Source organism: Rhagoletis zephyria, unplaced genomic scaffold (assembly GCF_001687245.7).
Source record: "Rhagoletis zephyria isolate East Lansing unplaced genomic scaffold, Rhagoletis_zephyria_1.1 Rzeph_scaffold_01159, whole genome shotgun sequence".
NCBI classification, from domain to species: domain Eukaryota; kingdom Metazoa; phylum Arthropoda; class Insecta; order Diptera; family Tephritidae; genus Rhagoletis; species Rhagoletis zephyria.
In genome coordinates this window covers 130,595-146,510 of record NW_016158243.1, presented here as the reverse complement: position 1 = coordinate 146,510, position 15,916 = coordinate 130,595, and the positions used below count along the sequence as shown (strand labels likewise).

At 37.8% G+C, this 15,916-nt stretch overlaps 2 protein-coding genes across 2 annotated transcripts; one reads left to right on the top strand and one right to left on the bottom strand.

Moving 5' to 3' along the window:
- The first annotated feature begins 205 nt into the window (after window positions 1-205).
- LOC108362981 (uncharacterized) lies at window positions 206-14,914 on the top strand. Its single transcript, XM_017616154.1, has 2 exons — window positions 206-335; window positions 14,713-14,914. The coding sequence occupies exons 1-2, from the start codon at window positions 221-223 to the stop codon at window positions 14,841-14,843; spliced, it is 246 nt and encodes an 81-aa protein (XP_017471643.1). The 5' UTR covers window positions 206-220; the 3' UTR covers window positions 14,844-14,914.
- LOC108362983 (uncharacterized) lies at window positions 697-4,457 on the bottom strand. Its single transcript, XM_017616155.1, has 2 exons — window positions 3,879-4,457; window positions 697-1,860 (listed from the first exon to the last, which is right to left on the bottom strand). The coding sequence occupies exons 1-2, from the start codon at window positions 4,298-4,300 to the stop codon at window positions 1,731-1,733; spliced, it is 552 nt and encodes a 183-aa protein (XP_017471644.1). The 5' UTR covers window positions 4,301-4,457; the 3' UTR covers window positions 697-1,730.
- Window positions 14,915-15,916: the final 1,002 nt, after the last annotated feature.

The following is a 15,916-nucleotide window of genomic DNA, read 5'->3' as shown; positions in this document are numbered from 1 at the left end:
TTGTGCTCATCTTTTGTGGTGTGAAGTTGTTGGGGATGGATGCTTATTACAATGGGGAGATGGTCACTCCCATATAGATCCTCTTGTAGTTCCCATTTTGCTGCGATGGCTATATCCGGGCTGGCAAATGACAGGTCAATGTGTGTAAATGTGTTTCTTGTAGAGAAGTGAGTAGGGGGCCCATCGTTGAGGAGGATGAAATTGGACTGCGTTGAGGAGGATGAAATTGGCTAATATTTTACCTTTCTGGTTATTTTTAGGGGAGCCCCACATATTGTGCCATGAATTGAAGTCGCCCGTTATTGGACATGATTTGTTGTGTGGACGTTGTGCAGGTTTGTTTGGTTAAAGCTTTGTGTGGGAGTAATGTATGCAGATATCACTGTGAACTTTATTCATCGAAGTCGTTACCGATAGTGATTTGTTTGTGTTGGATGGAGTTATGGATGAGGAGGGCTGCCCCACCGAAAGAGCTGGGAGCAGTGTTTGTTGAATAGATAGAATAGTTTATTGGTATTGTGAAACGGTCGTGTGGCTTGATGTGGGTTTCTTGAAGGGAGATTACTTTTGGGTTGAATTGCTTTATTAAGATTGAGGGCCGGTTACTCAATGTCTGGTTAACACTAATCTGTGGTTAAACATCGTTATCGACGTCTTCGACTCCATGCATATAACGATGTTTAACCGCAGATTAGTGTTAACCAGACATTGAGTAACCGGCCCTAAGAGTTCGTTATAATTGTTTAAATAACCTCGAATTTTCCATTGCAAAGTTTTTATTGGCATAACTAGTATGGCAAATATACATTTTTTATTTAAAATGTAGAGTTTAAGCTGTGGTAGTCTTCTCCTTCGTGTAGATATTCAGCGTCTTCCGTGGGTTGTATACGCTTTTTAATTGTACTCTTTTACGTTTTGACATTTTAACCGGAAATATTTTTGTTGTGAGCTTCGTTGATTTGGCAGAAGTTGTAGGTAGCGCCTGGGGTTCGGAGTCAGAATTACTGGGAGCGTCTGAGTAGCTTACTGGTTGACGAAGTGTGGTAATGGGTTTTGGGACCAGTGCTGGTGGTAGTGGTGTTGATGTTGTAGGTTCATTTGTGATAGAGGTATTTGCTGTAGTTGTGTTTTTTTTTCGGTGTAAATTTTGGGTTTGATTAATTTATTGGTTGGTGGGTTGTGGCTGGTTAGGTACAGTAAATGAGTATTGTTGAGGGCTGTGCTAGTGTCTCTCATAAATGGCTAAAGATGTTTTGTGGTCTACTTTGTTAATCATTTTTATGGCTTGGAGCTCTCTTTGTTTTATAAAGACTGGGCAGCTTTTGTCAGTGGCGAAATTGTTGTTTGGTTCTAAGCTGTGTATTTTGCAGTTTATACAATTTGTCATATTTATGCATTTCTCACTGATTTCGTCCTTTAAGTGCACATTTGGGACAAGTTTTCGCGCTTTTACATATTTTTGACATGTGACCGTATCTAAAGAAGTTGTTGCACCTTAGTGATAGTGGAATATATGGGCGGAGTTTTTACCTTTTCATAGCCGATGTTGATTTCGGTTGGTAGGATTGTTGTTGCGAATGTTATTATGAGACCCGTTTCTACCAAAAGTTCATCACTTTTTTTAAAAATTTTTTTCACTTCATTGACGTTCTGATCTTTTAGTTCAGAAAGAATGTGTTCTTTTGATATGCCTCTAAGTTCGTTACTGTAGATTACACCTTTTGAATGGTTCAAGGTTTTGTGTCGTAGACGATGACGTAGTCGCCTCTGCCTTTGCTTCTGTGTTCGCTAATTCGCTCTGGATTTCGGGCTCTCCTTGTTGTTGTTGTTGTTGCAGCAACAGTGCAGTGAGATGACAACCTGTAGCCGTACGTATAGCTGCGTTCTGGCAGGTTTGGAGATTCCTCCACTGGGTGTCGCTTGTCCCCGCCGTCCTCACTGGTGCCGCGTAGTTTGCCACTGACCGGCCAAATGCCTTGTAGGTCACGAGCAGAGTTTCTGGCTCGGAGTTTGTTACATGTGGCTGTGGCATGCGCGGAGAAGGAGAAGAGGGTATCGAACGTCAGTCCTAGGATTTTAGGGTGATTAGTCGTCGGTATTTTGGCGCCATCGACGAAGACGTCCAGCTCTAGCCCCACCTCCTTGGTCCAGGTTGTAAAGAGTGTGGCGGTGGATTTTACGGCGGAGAGTTTGAGGCTCCTTGCAGTGAAGAAATTGGAAAGATCTTTGAGATAGTCGGTTATTTGATCGCAGAGTCTGTCGATGTGTGGGCCAGTTGCCATTATAGTGCAGTCATCAGCGTAGCTTACCAAGTTTATTCCTGCACACAGCACGTTGCGCCGGGTTTTGTCTCTCTCTGGGTGTGCATTGCCGGCTAAAGAAGCGCGCGCACGACCGCGGATCCGACGTGGTGGTGGTGCCGGAGGTGAGACCGACATTTTCCTTACTCTTCGTCGGATTGCAGAGAGACTCGACTGTGGACCACAGTTTGCAGGCTCCACTTGTGAGATTGCAGGTTTTTATATGATCATTCCATGTGTTCTGCTGCTTCATTTGCATGCGCGCCTGGTATTGGGAAATCAAAGTATCATTTCGTAAAAATAAAAGTAAAATATATAAAATTGACCGCGAGAGTTTTTTCATGACTTTAAAATATCATGGATGGAATGATGAAAGCTGTTGCGATACTTTTGGTCGTGGTGAATGCTTTACCAAATTGTAGAATTTCTAAAAAAGTCATGACAAGTATAGTGCCATTTGTTTATATTGTGATAAAACGATACAAAACAAAGGCTCAACTTCAAGTCCGTCAAGAGCTAATTCACTCTATCATGTGCATAATTGAATACGCGAATATTATTAATCAGTTTGTTGATTTTTTTTTGATATCCGCAAATACGAATTTTAACTGGATCTTCGTAAATCCGGATATCCGAATAATTTCACAAACGAACATTAAACGGATATCCATACTATCTGGATTTAATTCGTGTCAACAGATAATCCGCATGGATATCCGGATATTCGAATATGCGGATAGTCCCAACCCTAGGTCAAGGTCATGTCAAGTTGAAAAAAATGTCTTGGAGTGCTTGGAGCGTGCTCGCGCTCTGTCTAGCTTCATAACTCCCCGCGGGGTACAAATCCATTCGAAATTACTTCAAGGAATTGGGAAAGTAATAGATTCCTCTGCTGTGAACTGAAGGAATTGATTCATAATTACAATTACTGGGCAATGTAATTGTAATTGCATTGTAATTGCATTTACCCGGCTCTGCCTGCTTGTGCGCTTGCTTCTGTTTACGTAGACGATGACGTGGTCGCCTTTGCCTTTGCTTCTGTGTTCGCTAATTCGCTCTGGATTTCGGGCTCTCCTTGTTGTTGTTGTTGTTGCAGCAGCAGTGCTCAACCCCCCCAGGTTCTGTCATGTATCGTCGTCTTCATCCTCCGACTCTGTAAGCCTGAGGCCGAGAAAACGGGCAGCGTCGATAGGCGCGGTCCAGAGCGCTTCTGGTGTCAGATTCGTAGGGTTGGATGTGCATACGGAGAGGTGCTGGGTGTCGTGGGGACCTTGCCCACAAGCGCGACAGCTGTTTGCCACTTGTGTGTTCAACCGGGAGATGTAGCTGTTGAGTCGGTGCCACCACCCCGAACGGAGTTGTCTAAATTAATGGGCGGCGGTCGACCGCCTAAGAAGATGTTGCTATTGCGCGTGCTGATGCTCGTTCTGACCGCATCGCTGTGTAGGCTGTTGAGCGCCGCTCTGTATCTTGCTGCGTCCACGAGGTATTGCTTCGACAGCATGGTGTTGTGTTCTTTCACCTCCAGCATCTGGCTTTCTTCATGGAGGTGATGATCGGATGACATGAGATGACCACCTGTAGCCGTACGTATAGCTGCGTTCTGGCAGGTTTGGAGATTCCTCCACTGGGTGTCGCTTGTCCCCGCCGTCCTCACTGGTGCCGCGTAGTTTGCCACTGACCGGCCAAATGCCTTGTAGGTCACGAGCAGAGTTTCTGGCTCGGAGTTTGTTACATGTGGCTGTGGCATGCGCGGAGAAGGAGAAGAGGGTATCGAACGTCAGTCCTAGGATTTTAGGGTGATTAGTCGTCGGTATTTTCTCGCCATCGACGAAGACGTCCAGCTCTAGCCCCACCTCCTTGGTCCAGGTTGTAAAGAGTGTGGCGGTGGATTTTACGGCGGAGATTTTGAGGCTCCTTGCAGTGAAGAAATTGGAAAGATCGGTGAGATAGTCGGTTATTTGATCGCAGAGTCTGTCGATGTGTGGGCCAGTTGCCATTATAGTGCAGTCATCAGCGTAGCTTACCAAGTTTATTCCTGCACGCAGCACGCTGCGGCGGGTTTTGTCTCTCTCTGGGCGTGCATTGCCGGCTAAAGAAGAGACTTGACTGTGGACCACAGTTTGCAGGCTCCACTTGTGAGATTGCAGGTCTTTATATGATCATTCCATGTGTTCTGCTTGTGTTCGTTGACAAGGTTTCTAATGTCCCTATTGAGATCTCTTATACCGGGATCCCCTGGATTAGTCTGGCGGATTCGATCACGCTCGTCTGCGAGTTCCGCCGCTTCAGTGGAAAAGCCTGGGCGGATTTCGGCGATGCGTCCGGTTGGTATGAAGCGAGCGGCTGATGCGTATACGCATATGGTGGTAGTGGAAGAGCATTGAGTGATAATGGCCTAAGTCTTACCTCGGACGAGTTAGAAAAGTTCTTGGAAGCCAGAGGAATGCTAAAAGACTGCTCCAGATCACCCAGCATCGAATAGGGCAGCCGAAAACGGAGTTCGTACCCTCGAAAGTAAATTCAAAATTCTCTTAAAGGAAGGCCTAACTCGACAGGACCCTTTATCCAAATTCTTGATGCATTATCGTGCTTTTCCGCAGGACCAAACTGTTCACCAGCTGAACTCCAGTTCGGCCGAACCATGAGAACTCGATTGGACTTAATCAGACCCAATCTACGTGAACACGTACTTAAACAACAAGAGCGAAAGAAATTGAATACGCCTGGCAAACGGCGTTGTACCCTGCAACATGGCGACGTCGTGATGGTGAAAGACCTGATGAAAGGAAGATGGATGCAAGGCAAAATTACGAACCAGATGTCACCCGCAACATACACCGTTAGTCTTCCAGATGGCAGATTTTGGAAGCGGCACGTACATCATCTGAAACCTAGCTTATTAGAAGAGCTTTCTGTCCAGTGTTACGATATCGCTCCAGACACCGATACTGGTGCGATTCCCGAAGCTTCGCCAGAAGCTCTTGCTGAGAGGCAAGCATCACTAACATACCCTAAAGTCACCGCCTCCACAAAATCGTTGCATCGACCGTTCGGGCCTCAACTCCGCGACCAGCACCCGTCTACAAACAAGTCTGCGGAATCAATAACTCCATCCGAGCGTCGCACACAGCCCACAACTTCAGCTGGACGACTACCAACTTCTTCAGCCATTCCACCACCCATTGAACTGCGTCGTTCGTCTCGTAATAGAAAGCCAGTTAAGCGACTTAATTCGAATTTAAGCAAAAAAATATATAAATTTCATTTGTTAGCGTCATTAATCGATTTTAAATATTTAATTGTTAATTATCTTGGGAGGAATATAATACAAGTGAATGGGGCCTTTATCGTAAACTTATATAAAATAATGTACCTCAGACATTCTTTTTCATATCGGACGCCAAATTTGGTGTCACACTTTCGATGTGCTTAAAATTTTTTAATGGGTTCTATACATGAGCTGACACGTATTCGAGGAAATTTTTTTTTTTAATTTTTTTTCTTCGGAAATATGATCTGTCAAAGTTTGAATTTTTTCGTAATTCTGACTAATCATGTACTTCTCCAAATCGTTATATCTCGGGTTCTGCTCATTGTAGAGGCTTCATCTTAACGTCGTTTTAAAGCTAACGAAACGGGCTTAACATTTCTATATATAGCATTGACACCNACAAGTGAATGGGGCCTTTATCGTAAACTTATATAAAATAATGTACCTCAGACATTCTTTTTCATATCGGACGCCAAATTTGGTGTCACACTTTCGATGTGCTTAAAATTTTTTAATGGGTTCTATACATGAGCTGACACGTATTCGAGGAAATTTTTTTTTTTAATTTTTTTTCTTCGGAAATATGATCTGTCAAAGTTTGAATTTTTTCGTAATTCTGACTAATCATGTACTTCTCCAAATCGTTATATCTCGGGTTCTGCTCATTGTAGAGGCTTCATCTTAACGTCGTTTTAAAGCTAACGAAACGGGCTTAACATTTCTATATATAGCATTGACACCTTAAGTTAAACTTTTGGCAAATAAAATTAATCTTTTGGCAAATAAATTTAACCCTTAATTAGGTGCATGGGGTCTAGGTCATATCTAGCTGAAAAAAATGTCTTGGACTGCTTGGAGCTTGCTCGCGCACTGTCTAGCTTCATAACTCCCCTCGGGGTACGTAAATAAGTCACGGCCAGAACATCGGCGTGTACACATTTGTCGCTACTCTTTTAAGCCCTGACCCCATGCGACCACTTACTTTTAAGCATTTTTTGGTTTTTATTTTTGTATCTAAGTTTGAAGTCAAAGTTATGATTTTCTTTCTTAAAGTTAACTATAATAAAGAGCTTTAATATTTATGACAATATACATTTCGTTTCATTTATTTAATTACGGTTAGAACATCGTCGTGTACACATGTGTCGCTACTTACTTGAGTGCTGACCCCATGCGCCTACTAACGTAACATTTTTTGGCGGAAGCCAGTTTAAATTTTTTTTTTTTTAGTTTGAAGTCGGAATTATGTTTTTCTTTTTTTAGGTTAACGATAATAGAGTACTTTAATATTTTTGTTAATACACACTTCCTTTTTTTATTTTGAAAGCTCTTTTCAAAACTTTTATTAGGGTCACTGGGGCCCCATCGACTAATTGTCTGATTTTCTTTATGCGCCTAATTAAAGGTTAATCTTTTGGCAAATAAATTTAAACTCTACTGTAGTACTAAACTTTGTTTGATAAAGTAAAAAAAACACTAAAAACTGCTGTGCTAGGAAAAGTTATTTTACCTTTGACGCTTAGCTTTACTGCGCCAATATCAAGAGTTAACCTGCAGGATAGCTGAAAAGTGTTTTTTGGTTTTTCTGTTTTGTTGCCAAAAGTTTAAATTTATTTACCAAAAGATTAATTTCATTTGCCAAACGGTGAAATTTATTTGCTAAAAGATTAAATATATTTGCCAAATGATTAATTTTATTTGCCAAAAGATTTAATTTATTTGCCAAAAGATTAATTTTATTTGCCAAAAGTTTAACTTAATAAGATGGCAAAATTGTCCTAAAGCTAGCTTAGCTATTAACAGTTGAACTTTTTGTAGTTGATTTACATAGTGAAGTCCAGTAAATTAGGGATTTAAAATTATACCATCGTAATCGTTCTTTAATTCTCTATAAAAAACGTGCGAAAAAATGGGTTTTCAGAAAAAAATTTCTTTATGAGGGTATTTTGTGAGAATCATACATTTTTTGTAAATTTTTTTCCAAAACTTATGTTGAGATATATTTAGTAAGGTGTTAAGTTTTTGCAAGAATTTAAGTTTTATTGCAGATTCCGATAGAATACCTACCCAGGTATAATATTTGTACGGCAAGATTTTTCTTTAAGGCGACGAAAAAATGGGCGTGGCAATTGCAGGACTAAAATTAGCAAAACGCAGATTTTATTGCGGATTTCGGCAGAATATCGCTTCGTTAACAACATTTGTTCCACAACTTTTTCAATGCAAAAAAATTCTAGAAATGGGCGTGGCTATCTTAAAACCAAAGGTCATAAATTTAGACTTTATTGTGGATTTCTTCAGAATACCTATATGGATTGAAAAAGTTGTGGAACAAATGTTGTTAACGAAGCGATATTCCGCCGAAATCCGCAATAAAATCACGTATTTATAGAGAATTAAAAAAGGATTACGATGGTATAATTTTAGATCCCTAATTTACTGGTATTCACTATGCAAATCAACTACAAAAAGTTCAGCTGTTAATAGCTAAGTTAGCTTTAGGACAATCTTGACCATCTTATACTTGCCCTAACCACTATTACTTCATACACTTACACATTTTTTTACGTTTCCACTTTCAACGATTTTTCGCAAGTAGGTGGTGAATTTTTTTTATAAGCGAATTCTACTTTTTGAAGAGCTTAATAGACTAGCTTTTATATTAAAAAAAGAAAAAAATAATTTTTTGATACATAAAGGAAATGTTCATTTATTTCAAAAGGAACTACTAATATTAAGAAAATTAAAGCGACCACTATTACTTCATACAGTCAACGTAACTGAACTTTAATACTGTGTAACGTCCCCCTTTGCATTTATTACGGCATTCAGTCTAAGATGCATAGTTTTAGTTAGTGATAAACATTCAGTTGGAGTTATAGAATCCCAGGTTTCACTAATTTTTGCCTTTAAGCCATCAATAGTCCTCTGGGGGTCATTTCGAAGTCTTCTCTTCATTAGCGGCCATAGAGACTCAATAGGATTAAGGTCCGGACTGGAAGCAGGCCAGTCTAAAACAGGTATATTTTTACTGAGAAACCAGTTTTTGGTAAATTTAGCGGTATGAGGCGGAGCACCATCTTGCTGAAAAATATATTCGTCTGCTGTAGACAAATTGGGTATACTAGGAAGCAAATTTGTCTCCAAAATATTGACGTAATCCATGGCTTTTATAGTCCCATCGATAAAATGAAGCTTTCCTACTCCTTTCGAGGACATACAACCCCATACCATGACACTCGCTGGGAACTTTACCGCCCTTCTCAAACAGTCTGTATGATATGCTTCATTTCTCTTTCGTATTACACGAGTCCTTGAGTCGCCTACGCAAACATCGAACTTAGATTCGTCGCTAAATATGACGGAGTCCCATTGTCTTTGGACCCACAATCGTCTAGCTTTACTCCAAGCTAATCTTTTTTGCTTTTGACGGACTGTTAGTAACGGTTTCCTTTTTGCCTGTTAATTGCAACATAAATTTGTTAGGATTCTGAAATGCATCACACTCGAAACCCTACCTTATAAAAATTATATTTCAACTTATGCAGCTGCAACCGGGTCCCCTCACGTCCTACACGCTTACCAATCTTCTGTGACCATGCAGCAGCCAAGTTTCTTACAGAACTCCGCCTATTTTGTTTAATAATGTTGCTTAATTGCCGAATATCGCGGTCGGAAATCACTGATATTCGACCTCCCACGTGCTCTTTTGGCAAAATCTGTCCAGTTTCGTTATAATTTCTAATTATACTTTGCACCGTAGGAGTTGGAACATTAACTTCTCTTGCAATTTCGGAAAAACTTTTCTTAAATTTGTATTTAACAATAATCAATTCACGAATTTCTTTGCAAAGGGCTTTTCCGCGTGCCATTATGAAATTCAAAACTGAACAAACTGCTCGCCAATAATGCACAAACTGATTACAAGGTCACGGCGTGCTATAAAATTGAATTTTTTAACGATACCCCTTACAAAGCTTACTGTATGAAGCAAAAGTGGTCGCCTTTGTTTTCTTAATATTAACAAGTCTTTTATACGTAGAAAAATTTAATTTTTCTTAGTTTGTTCTAAAACTGATAAATCGAGCTATCTAAGAAAACATAATTAGCTTATAAAAAGATCCACACCCTACTTATGAAAAATCTATAAAAATAGCGGTGTTCAAAAATGTCCAAGTGAATGAAGTAATAGNAAAAATTTAATTTTTCTTAGTTTGTTCTAAAACTGATAAATCGAGCTATCTAAGAAAACATAATTAGCTTATAAAAAGATCCACACCCTACTTATGAAAAATCTATAAAAATAGCGGTGTACAAAAATGTCCAAGTGAATGAAGTAATATTGGTTAGGGCAAGTATATAGAAATGTTAAGCCCGTTTCTTTAGCTTTAAAACGACGTTAAGATGAAGTCTCTGCGATGAGCAGAACCCGAGATATTGACGAATTGAAGAAGAACATGATTAGTCAGAATCACGACAAAATGCAAACTTTGACAGATCATATCTCCGCAGAAAAAAAATTTTAAAAAATCCTCGAACACGTGTCAGCTTATTTCACGTATAGAACCCATAAAAAAATTTGAAGCGAATCGGAGCCATGACATAATTTTTTTTTACGAAATCCGTCCGACTTAAAAAAGGATGGCTCACCAATGTGAATGGGTCCTTTAGCGTTAATTCACATATATCGATTAATGCTGTATCTTCGGCAATCGCCATCCACTACTTCGGTACGCGATTTCGTAAGCTAAAGACACGAATTGCTACTGAAAATAAAATCTCGTATAAGTAAGAAGAACCGGACTTTTATTTACTGGTCTCCTGCCCACAATAGGCTCAAACTTTACAACTAGAGATGGGCAAAAGACGTGAATTTCTACGTGGCACGTCGTGTCACACTTTTTCACACGTGAGCGTGAGCGGATTTCAGTCAAAAATCAGGTATTATCCGTGATCGTGCGTGACTGAAATTTTTGCTTGGGTGAGTGCGCATGAGTTAGATTTTCGTCAATCACGTAATTTTCACATATGTATCTACAGTGGCAGTCAAAAATGGATGAATGGTTTTCAGTTTTTAATATTTACAATGTTTTTCAAACTATAATTTTTTTGATTTTATAAATCACACTTTCAAACTTTATACAGAACTTAGAAAAATTCCAATTTTTTTTATCTAAGTTTCGAGCTTCTTAACCAGAATTTTTAGATTTTTTTGGGCATGCAACAAGCTTATAAAATTCTATTATATTAGGCATGTTTTATTCAACCTTCACAAGCAAATAGCTAAATCTTGGTCAAATAAAACCAAATTAGCTTATTTCCTATGTTAGCCTAAATTTGACAGTTGTTTGACTGCAAATAGTGTCAAAGTAAGTTTTTGCCTCTTTCTGATTGGCTGAAGGAGAAAATGTCTGATGCTGAATGGCAATGCCTCTTGTTCAATATACAAGCCAAGATAGCTTTTCATAAGCCAATATAATTATGTTGTGTAAGTCCTCCATACAAAATAAGGTAATAGCTTAAATTTCTGGACAAATAAAACACGGCTATTATAAAATCGCATTGATTTTTAATATTTTTTTTCGCTGATGGCGTTTGCCCTTTTTTCCATATAAACATGAATTTCTTGTGGAAGAATATGAATGGATAGACGCTTCAAAAAAGCATGTAGGCTATTTTAAACATACCGAACTCAATAACAAACTATCAAAGACCTTAAGGCCCCTATTGCGAGTGTCGACTGGCATTAAAATAGAAATTTTTCGATCGAGTCGATCATCTTTTATTTTGCTATTGTGTAACTTGATCGATGAAAATTTGTACTATTGTGAATAGTTGACTGAATTGTAAACAGCTGTTTGTTTTTTACATTTGTTTCTTTAGGTTTCATTTACATCATTATTAAAATAATTGCTTTTATTATAAAATTTAAGAAATGGATACAGCTGAAATATGGGGCTTGTTCGAGTTGCAATCACAATCGCAGTGTTGCGCGAATTGTTAAAGTATCACGTTCTGTGTGAATTTCTAGCAATGTATTATCAGTTGGGCAGTTGCAACAATGTTGCCATTTTTCATCAGTACGACAGTAATGCCGCTTTTTTTACGTGCCTCGAACAGGCCCAGCAAGGAGGAAATTGCGAGATTCGTCGGATCCCTTGGAGTTGGAAGATGCAGTGTATGTACATATGTGAATTTTATGAATAGAAGTTGCGTTCCAGATGCTTCACGGTTTGTAGGTTTTACAGGATTTGCAGGAAAAGCTGTTTTCCTCATTAATAAACTTTATGGAAGTTTAAAAAATATGGTACGGTTTAGTTATTTGTACAATGATGTTGGGTATTTGTGTCCAAACGCGTGACCCGAGTTTAAAAACTTTAACATACAAGTCTAATGAAAGAATTAAACTCTAGTTTAAAATAAAGATTTAAAATTTCCGAGCGCTAGTTAATTAATAAAGTATGCAGTTTTTTGTAAACCTTGATGTTGGCTCTGCTCAAAAACACAGTGGATGGCGCAGCTGGAGTTATATCTACAAGAAATATTGTATATCTTTCGCAATAGAAGCGGAGCGTCCGCCCCTACTCTCTCCGAAAATTCCTTTGCCTATGCCCTCATTCTCCTGCATCAGCTCGACCAACCACGCAAGTTGCCTTTTGTTGCTTACAATTTTTGATCTGCAATTCAGAGACATACATATGTATATTTCACAATTTTTTCAACTTCCAGTTCAATTGACTTACTTTTATCCATTATAGTACCACTTTCTTATGTAAACCTTATAAACGCAAACTCCAACCACTAAAAAACAGCAATAGAAGGATGAGCGATTAAAAAGTATTCACAGTCGCTAATTTTGCGACAATAGCATCGATAATCGATAATCGCCAGTCGACATTCGCAATAACGGTGTCCAGCATTCACGAAATGCGGCAAGCAGTTCAACAATTATTAATGGAAAGAAATGAGCTTCATAAACTATCTAGAGTAAATTCAAATTTATTGGAAATTTTTTTAGAATTTCTGGTCCCTTTCAAGATGTGTTCTGAAAATTTGAGCGCAGATTTAAATCCAACCATCTATGAGCACGTTCTGTGGTACAAAAAACTACAAAAGCATTGTTAGGTGAATGCATCTGACTCTGAAGTCATTATCGATTTGAAGAAAAACACAGCTGTTGCTTTAAATAAAAGATTCCAACCAAGTTCAGTCCAATTTCTGAGATTGTTTTTAAATCCTCCGTTTAAAAAGTTACAGTTTTAAGAGCGACAGTAAAGGCAATGCTTGAAGATAACTTAGGTAGAAATGCACTTGAAGAAAAGAGCGCTCGCCCTCAGCACGATTTCCAAATTCTGCACGATGACATTCCTTCTACCTCGAAAAGGGCAAAAACCTGTGCAACTTTTTACAAATTTAAAGATGGAATAAATGAATCTGCAGAAACAGTTTTTGAAAAAATTAATACGGAAATACAGATTTATTTGAAAAAATCTGATAGCAAAAGTTGTGACGATGTTTTAAAACTTTGGGAGAAAGCTAAAGATTTACCACTTCTTAGAAGTCTTTCAAGGCAAATTTTAAACATACCAGCTAGCTCAGCAACTAGTAAAAGAGTTTTTTCTGTGTCAGGAAGAATTCTGGAAGAAGCTATATTGATACCAATTCTTTTTTTACTCGTATTAGATACATAAGTATATCAGCCCTTGCTAGGCGTTTGGCCAAGGTTTTGTAATAATACTTGTGTGATAAAAGCCTATTTATATGAAATGCTATTTATATAATTTAAGTTTCAATTTGAAAAAAAAGTCCGTGAGAAACCGTGCGGGAGCGTGCGTGAATGAAAAAATAGGCGTCGTGAGCGTGCGGGAACGTGGTTGAAAAAAATATAGCAGGACGTGAGTGTGCGTGATTTACTAAACCATCAACGAGAACTTGCGTGAACGTGAGCAAAAATTACTCACGCGCGCATCTCTATTTACAACACCATTTTCGAACGTCTCTCCTATATTTTTTTTAAATATAAATCGAAATATTTCTAATTTTTGTAAAAAAAACTTCTGAGATCTTTGTAAATATCTGGAAAACGTGTAACTTAAATAAATTATGAAGGAAAGATAGCAAATTTAGTTACCTTTCATCTGATATATTGTTTTAATCGTTGGACAGATTATCCGGACATAGAAATTTTTATGGCCAAATCGAAACCCGTTATGTGGTGATATCTCGAAAACTACATGAAAGAAAAAGTGGATTTTCGGAGTCAGGGACCGATTTTACATGGGAATTGGTCTCGTTCTTTTTTTTGCTGTAAACTAGTTATCAAAAATAATTTTTCTTCGTGGAAAAAAAAATTATTTTAAATATAAAATTTTTGAAACCAGAAATATATTCATATGGTGCATGGTGATTTTCGTAAAATTTTTGATGTTTTTCAAACCAAGTTCTTCCCTTTTTTTTATATTGAAATTTGGTTCATGCTTTAACCAAAGCCACATAAGTCAAACTATACAGATTTAAGAAAAATCTCAAACATTTTCTTCAAAAACATGTAAAGTTTTAAGTGGCTTAAAATCGCGTAGATTAAAATTTTTTGCTGGTGGCGCTTTACACTTTTTACGGTATAAACGTGAATTTCTTGTAGAACAAGATGCGCAAGACCGTTTGCAAAAAAATTTAAAAAATCAACGCACTTGTTATATGAAAACAAATCGCAACAGCCGTCAGCAAATAAACTCGACTTAAGACTTGCACCTGTTTTACTAGAACTTCAAGCCGCGTAACAATATACCCAAAAATTTTTGTCAAAATTCGGACTACAAAGTTCAGAATTTTGATGAAAATTTGTTGGATCTCTCTAAATTCTGTATAAGGTTTGACTTATGTGGTTTTGGTTAAAGCATAAACCATATTATCAAAAAAAATTTAACTTGAAAAGCATTAAGTATATTAAAAAAGTCACCATGCACTTTTGATCATCAGTATATGTACTACATAGTAGTGATCGATAAAATAGTAGAAAATATTTAAAATGATGTTGTTTGCAACTATCTATCTTTTAGTAAAGAGACTCCCTACAATATGCTTTTACAAATACTTAAAATAAATTAAAAATTACAATGTAATTCTTTCTTTTTTTAGCCAGCGGGTTTCTCCTTGGATTTGCTTTGTCTTTTTGCATGCTGAAAAGGAAAATTTGGCCTTCAATAATGGGAACTGGATTCGGTATTGGGGTAGCATATGATGCATGCGAAAAAGATTTGAGTTTGTAACTGAATTTATATATGTATATAAAATTTACTTGAACATAATAAAAAATTAATTTGGTTTATTATATTATTTATCTACAAAATGCTTTCAATTTCCTTTAAATAACGCAATCGCTCAAAAAGTTTACTTGTAAAGCATAGTATTATATTACCGTTTCACGTGAAAGAACTGTCAAATTGCATATAAAAATCCTTTCGGTGAAATAAATTTGAAGTTCCGCCACATTTCCTCCGCAAAATAGTACTCTGTTCACACGATTGAGAGAATACAAAGGTTGCGCCGATCTCGGACCGCTATTCCTCTCTTAACGAATTTGACAGAATCGTTGTTTGCATGACGTCACACAGGTGCAACTTGTTTACGTTTTTCCTAGCAAAATTTTTTCTTCTTCTTCCATTCTTGCTCACGTTTTGGCATTTCTCTCTCGCAATTGCGCCAGTGTGACGTCACACAAAAGTTATTCTCAAAAATCCTCTCTGATCGGTGCAATCTTGTATTCTATCATTCTTGCTCTGTTCACGCTGTGAAAAAGCTTGTAACATGTTGGCAACATGAACCTAGCAACAAATTTTTCCTGACAATTTCAAATACACATCTACATTTTAAATTGTGTGAAAACTGACTGTTTATAGCGGAGATGGGCGAAGTGGCTCCCAGGAGCCTTTTGCACATAGGACCCGGCTTGGCAGCATGAAAGGTAAGAAGAGCGTAATAAAAGTTCTTATACTCCGACTCTCATTAGGTCTAATACTGTCAAAAAATAAAAATTCGCTCAGAGCGAGAGAGTAACACTGAAAAGTGCGGGATCCCTTTCTAGTAAAAATGATAACTTCTGGCAACTTCAACATAAGTTTTGTTGTAAATTTTTGCTAATTTTATATGTAAACACACTCAGCTCACACATGTAAATAAACAAAAATACTTCAAAATTCATTAAAATCTACTTAAACAAGTAATAAAAAATTTTCAACATGCATTAGCAGAGAGCACTTTTCTTTTGTTTACAATTTGGTGGTCAAACACACTACAGCTGATCGTTTGACACATTTACCAGCAAAAAATTATCGGACTAAAA

Excerpts from the sequence above, each read along its gene's own strand:
- LOC108362981 (XM_017616154.1), top strand. The coding sequence starts at position 221 with ATGAAATTGGCTAATATTTTACCTTTCTGGTTATTTTTAGGGGAGCCC. Across the intron at positions 336-14,712 it reads GTTGTGTGGACGTTGTGCAG|CCAGCGGGTTTCTCCTTGGA; the intron begins GTTTGTTTGGTT and ends TTCTTTTTTTAG.
- LOC108362983 (XM_017616155.1), bottom strand. The coding sequence starts at position 4,300 with ATGGCAACTGGCCCACACATCGACAGACTCTGCGATCAAATAACCGAC. Across the intron at positions 1,861-3,878 it reads AGCTATACGTACGGCTACAG|GTTGTCATCTCACTGCACTG; the intron begins GTGGTCATCTCA and ends GTACGGCTACAG.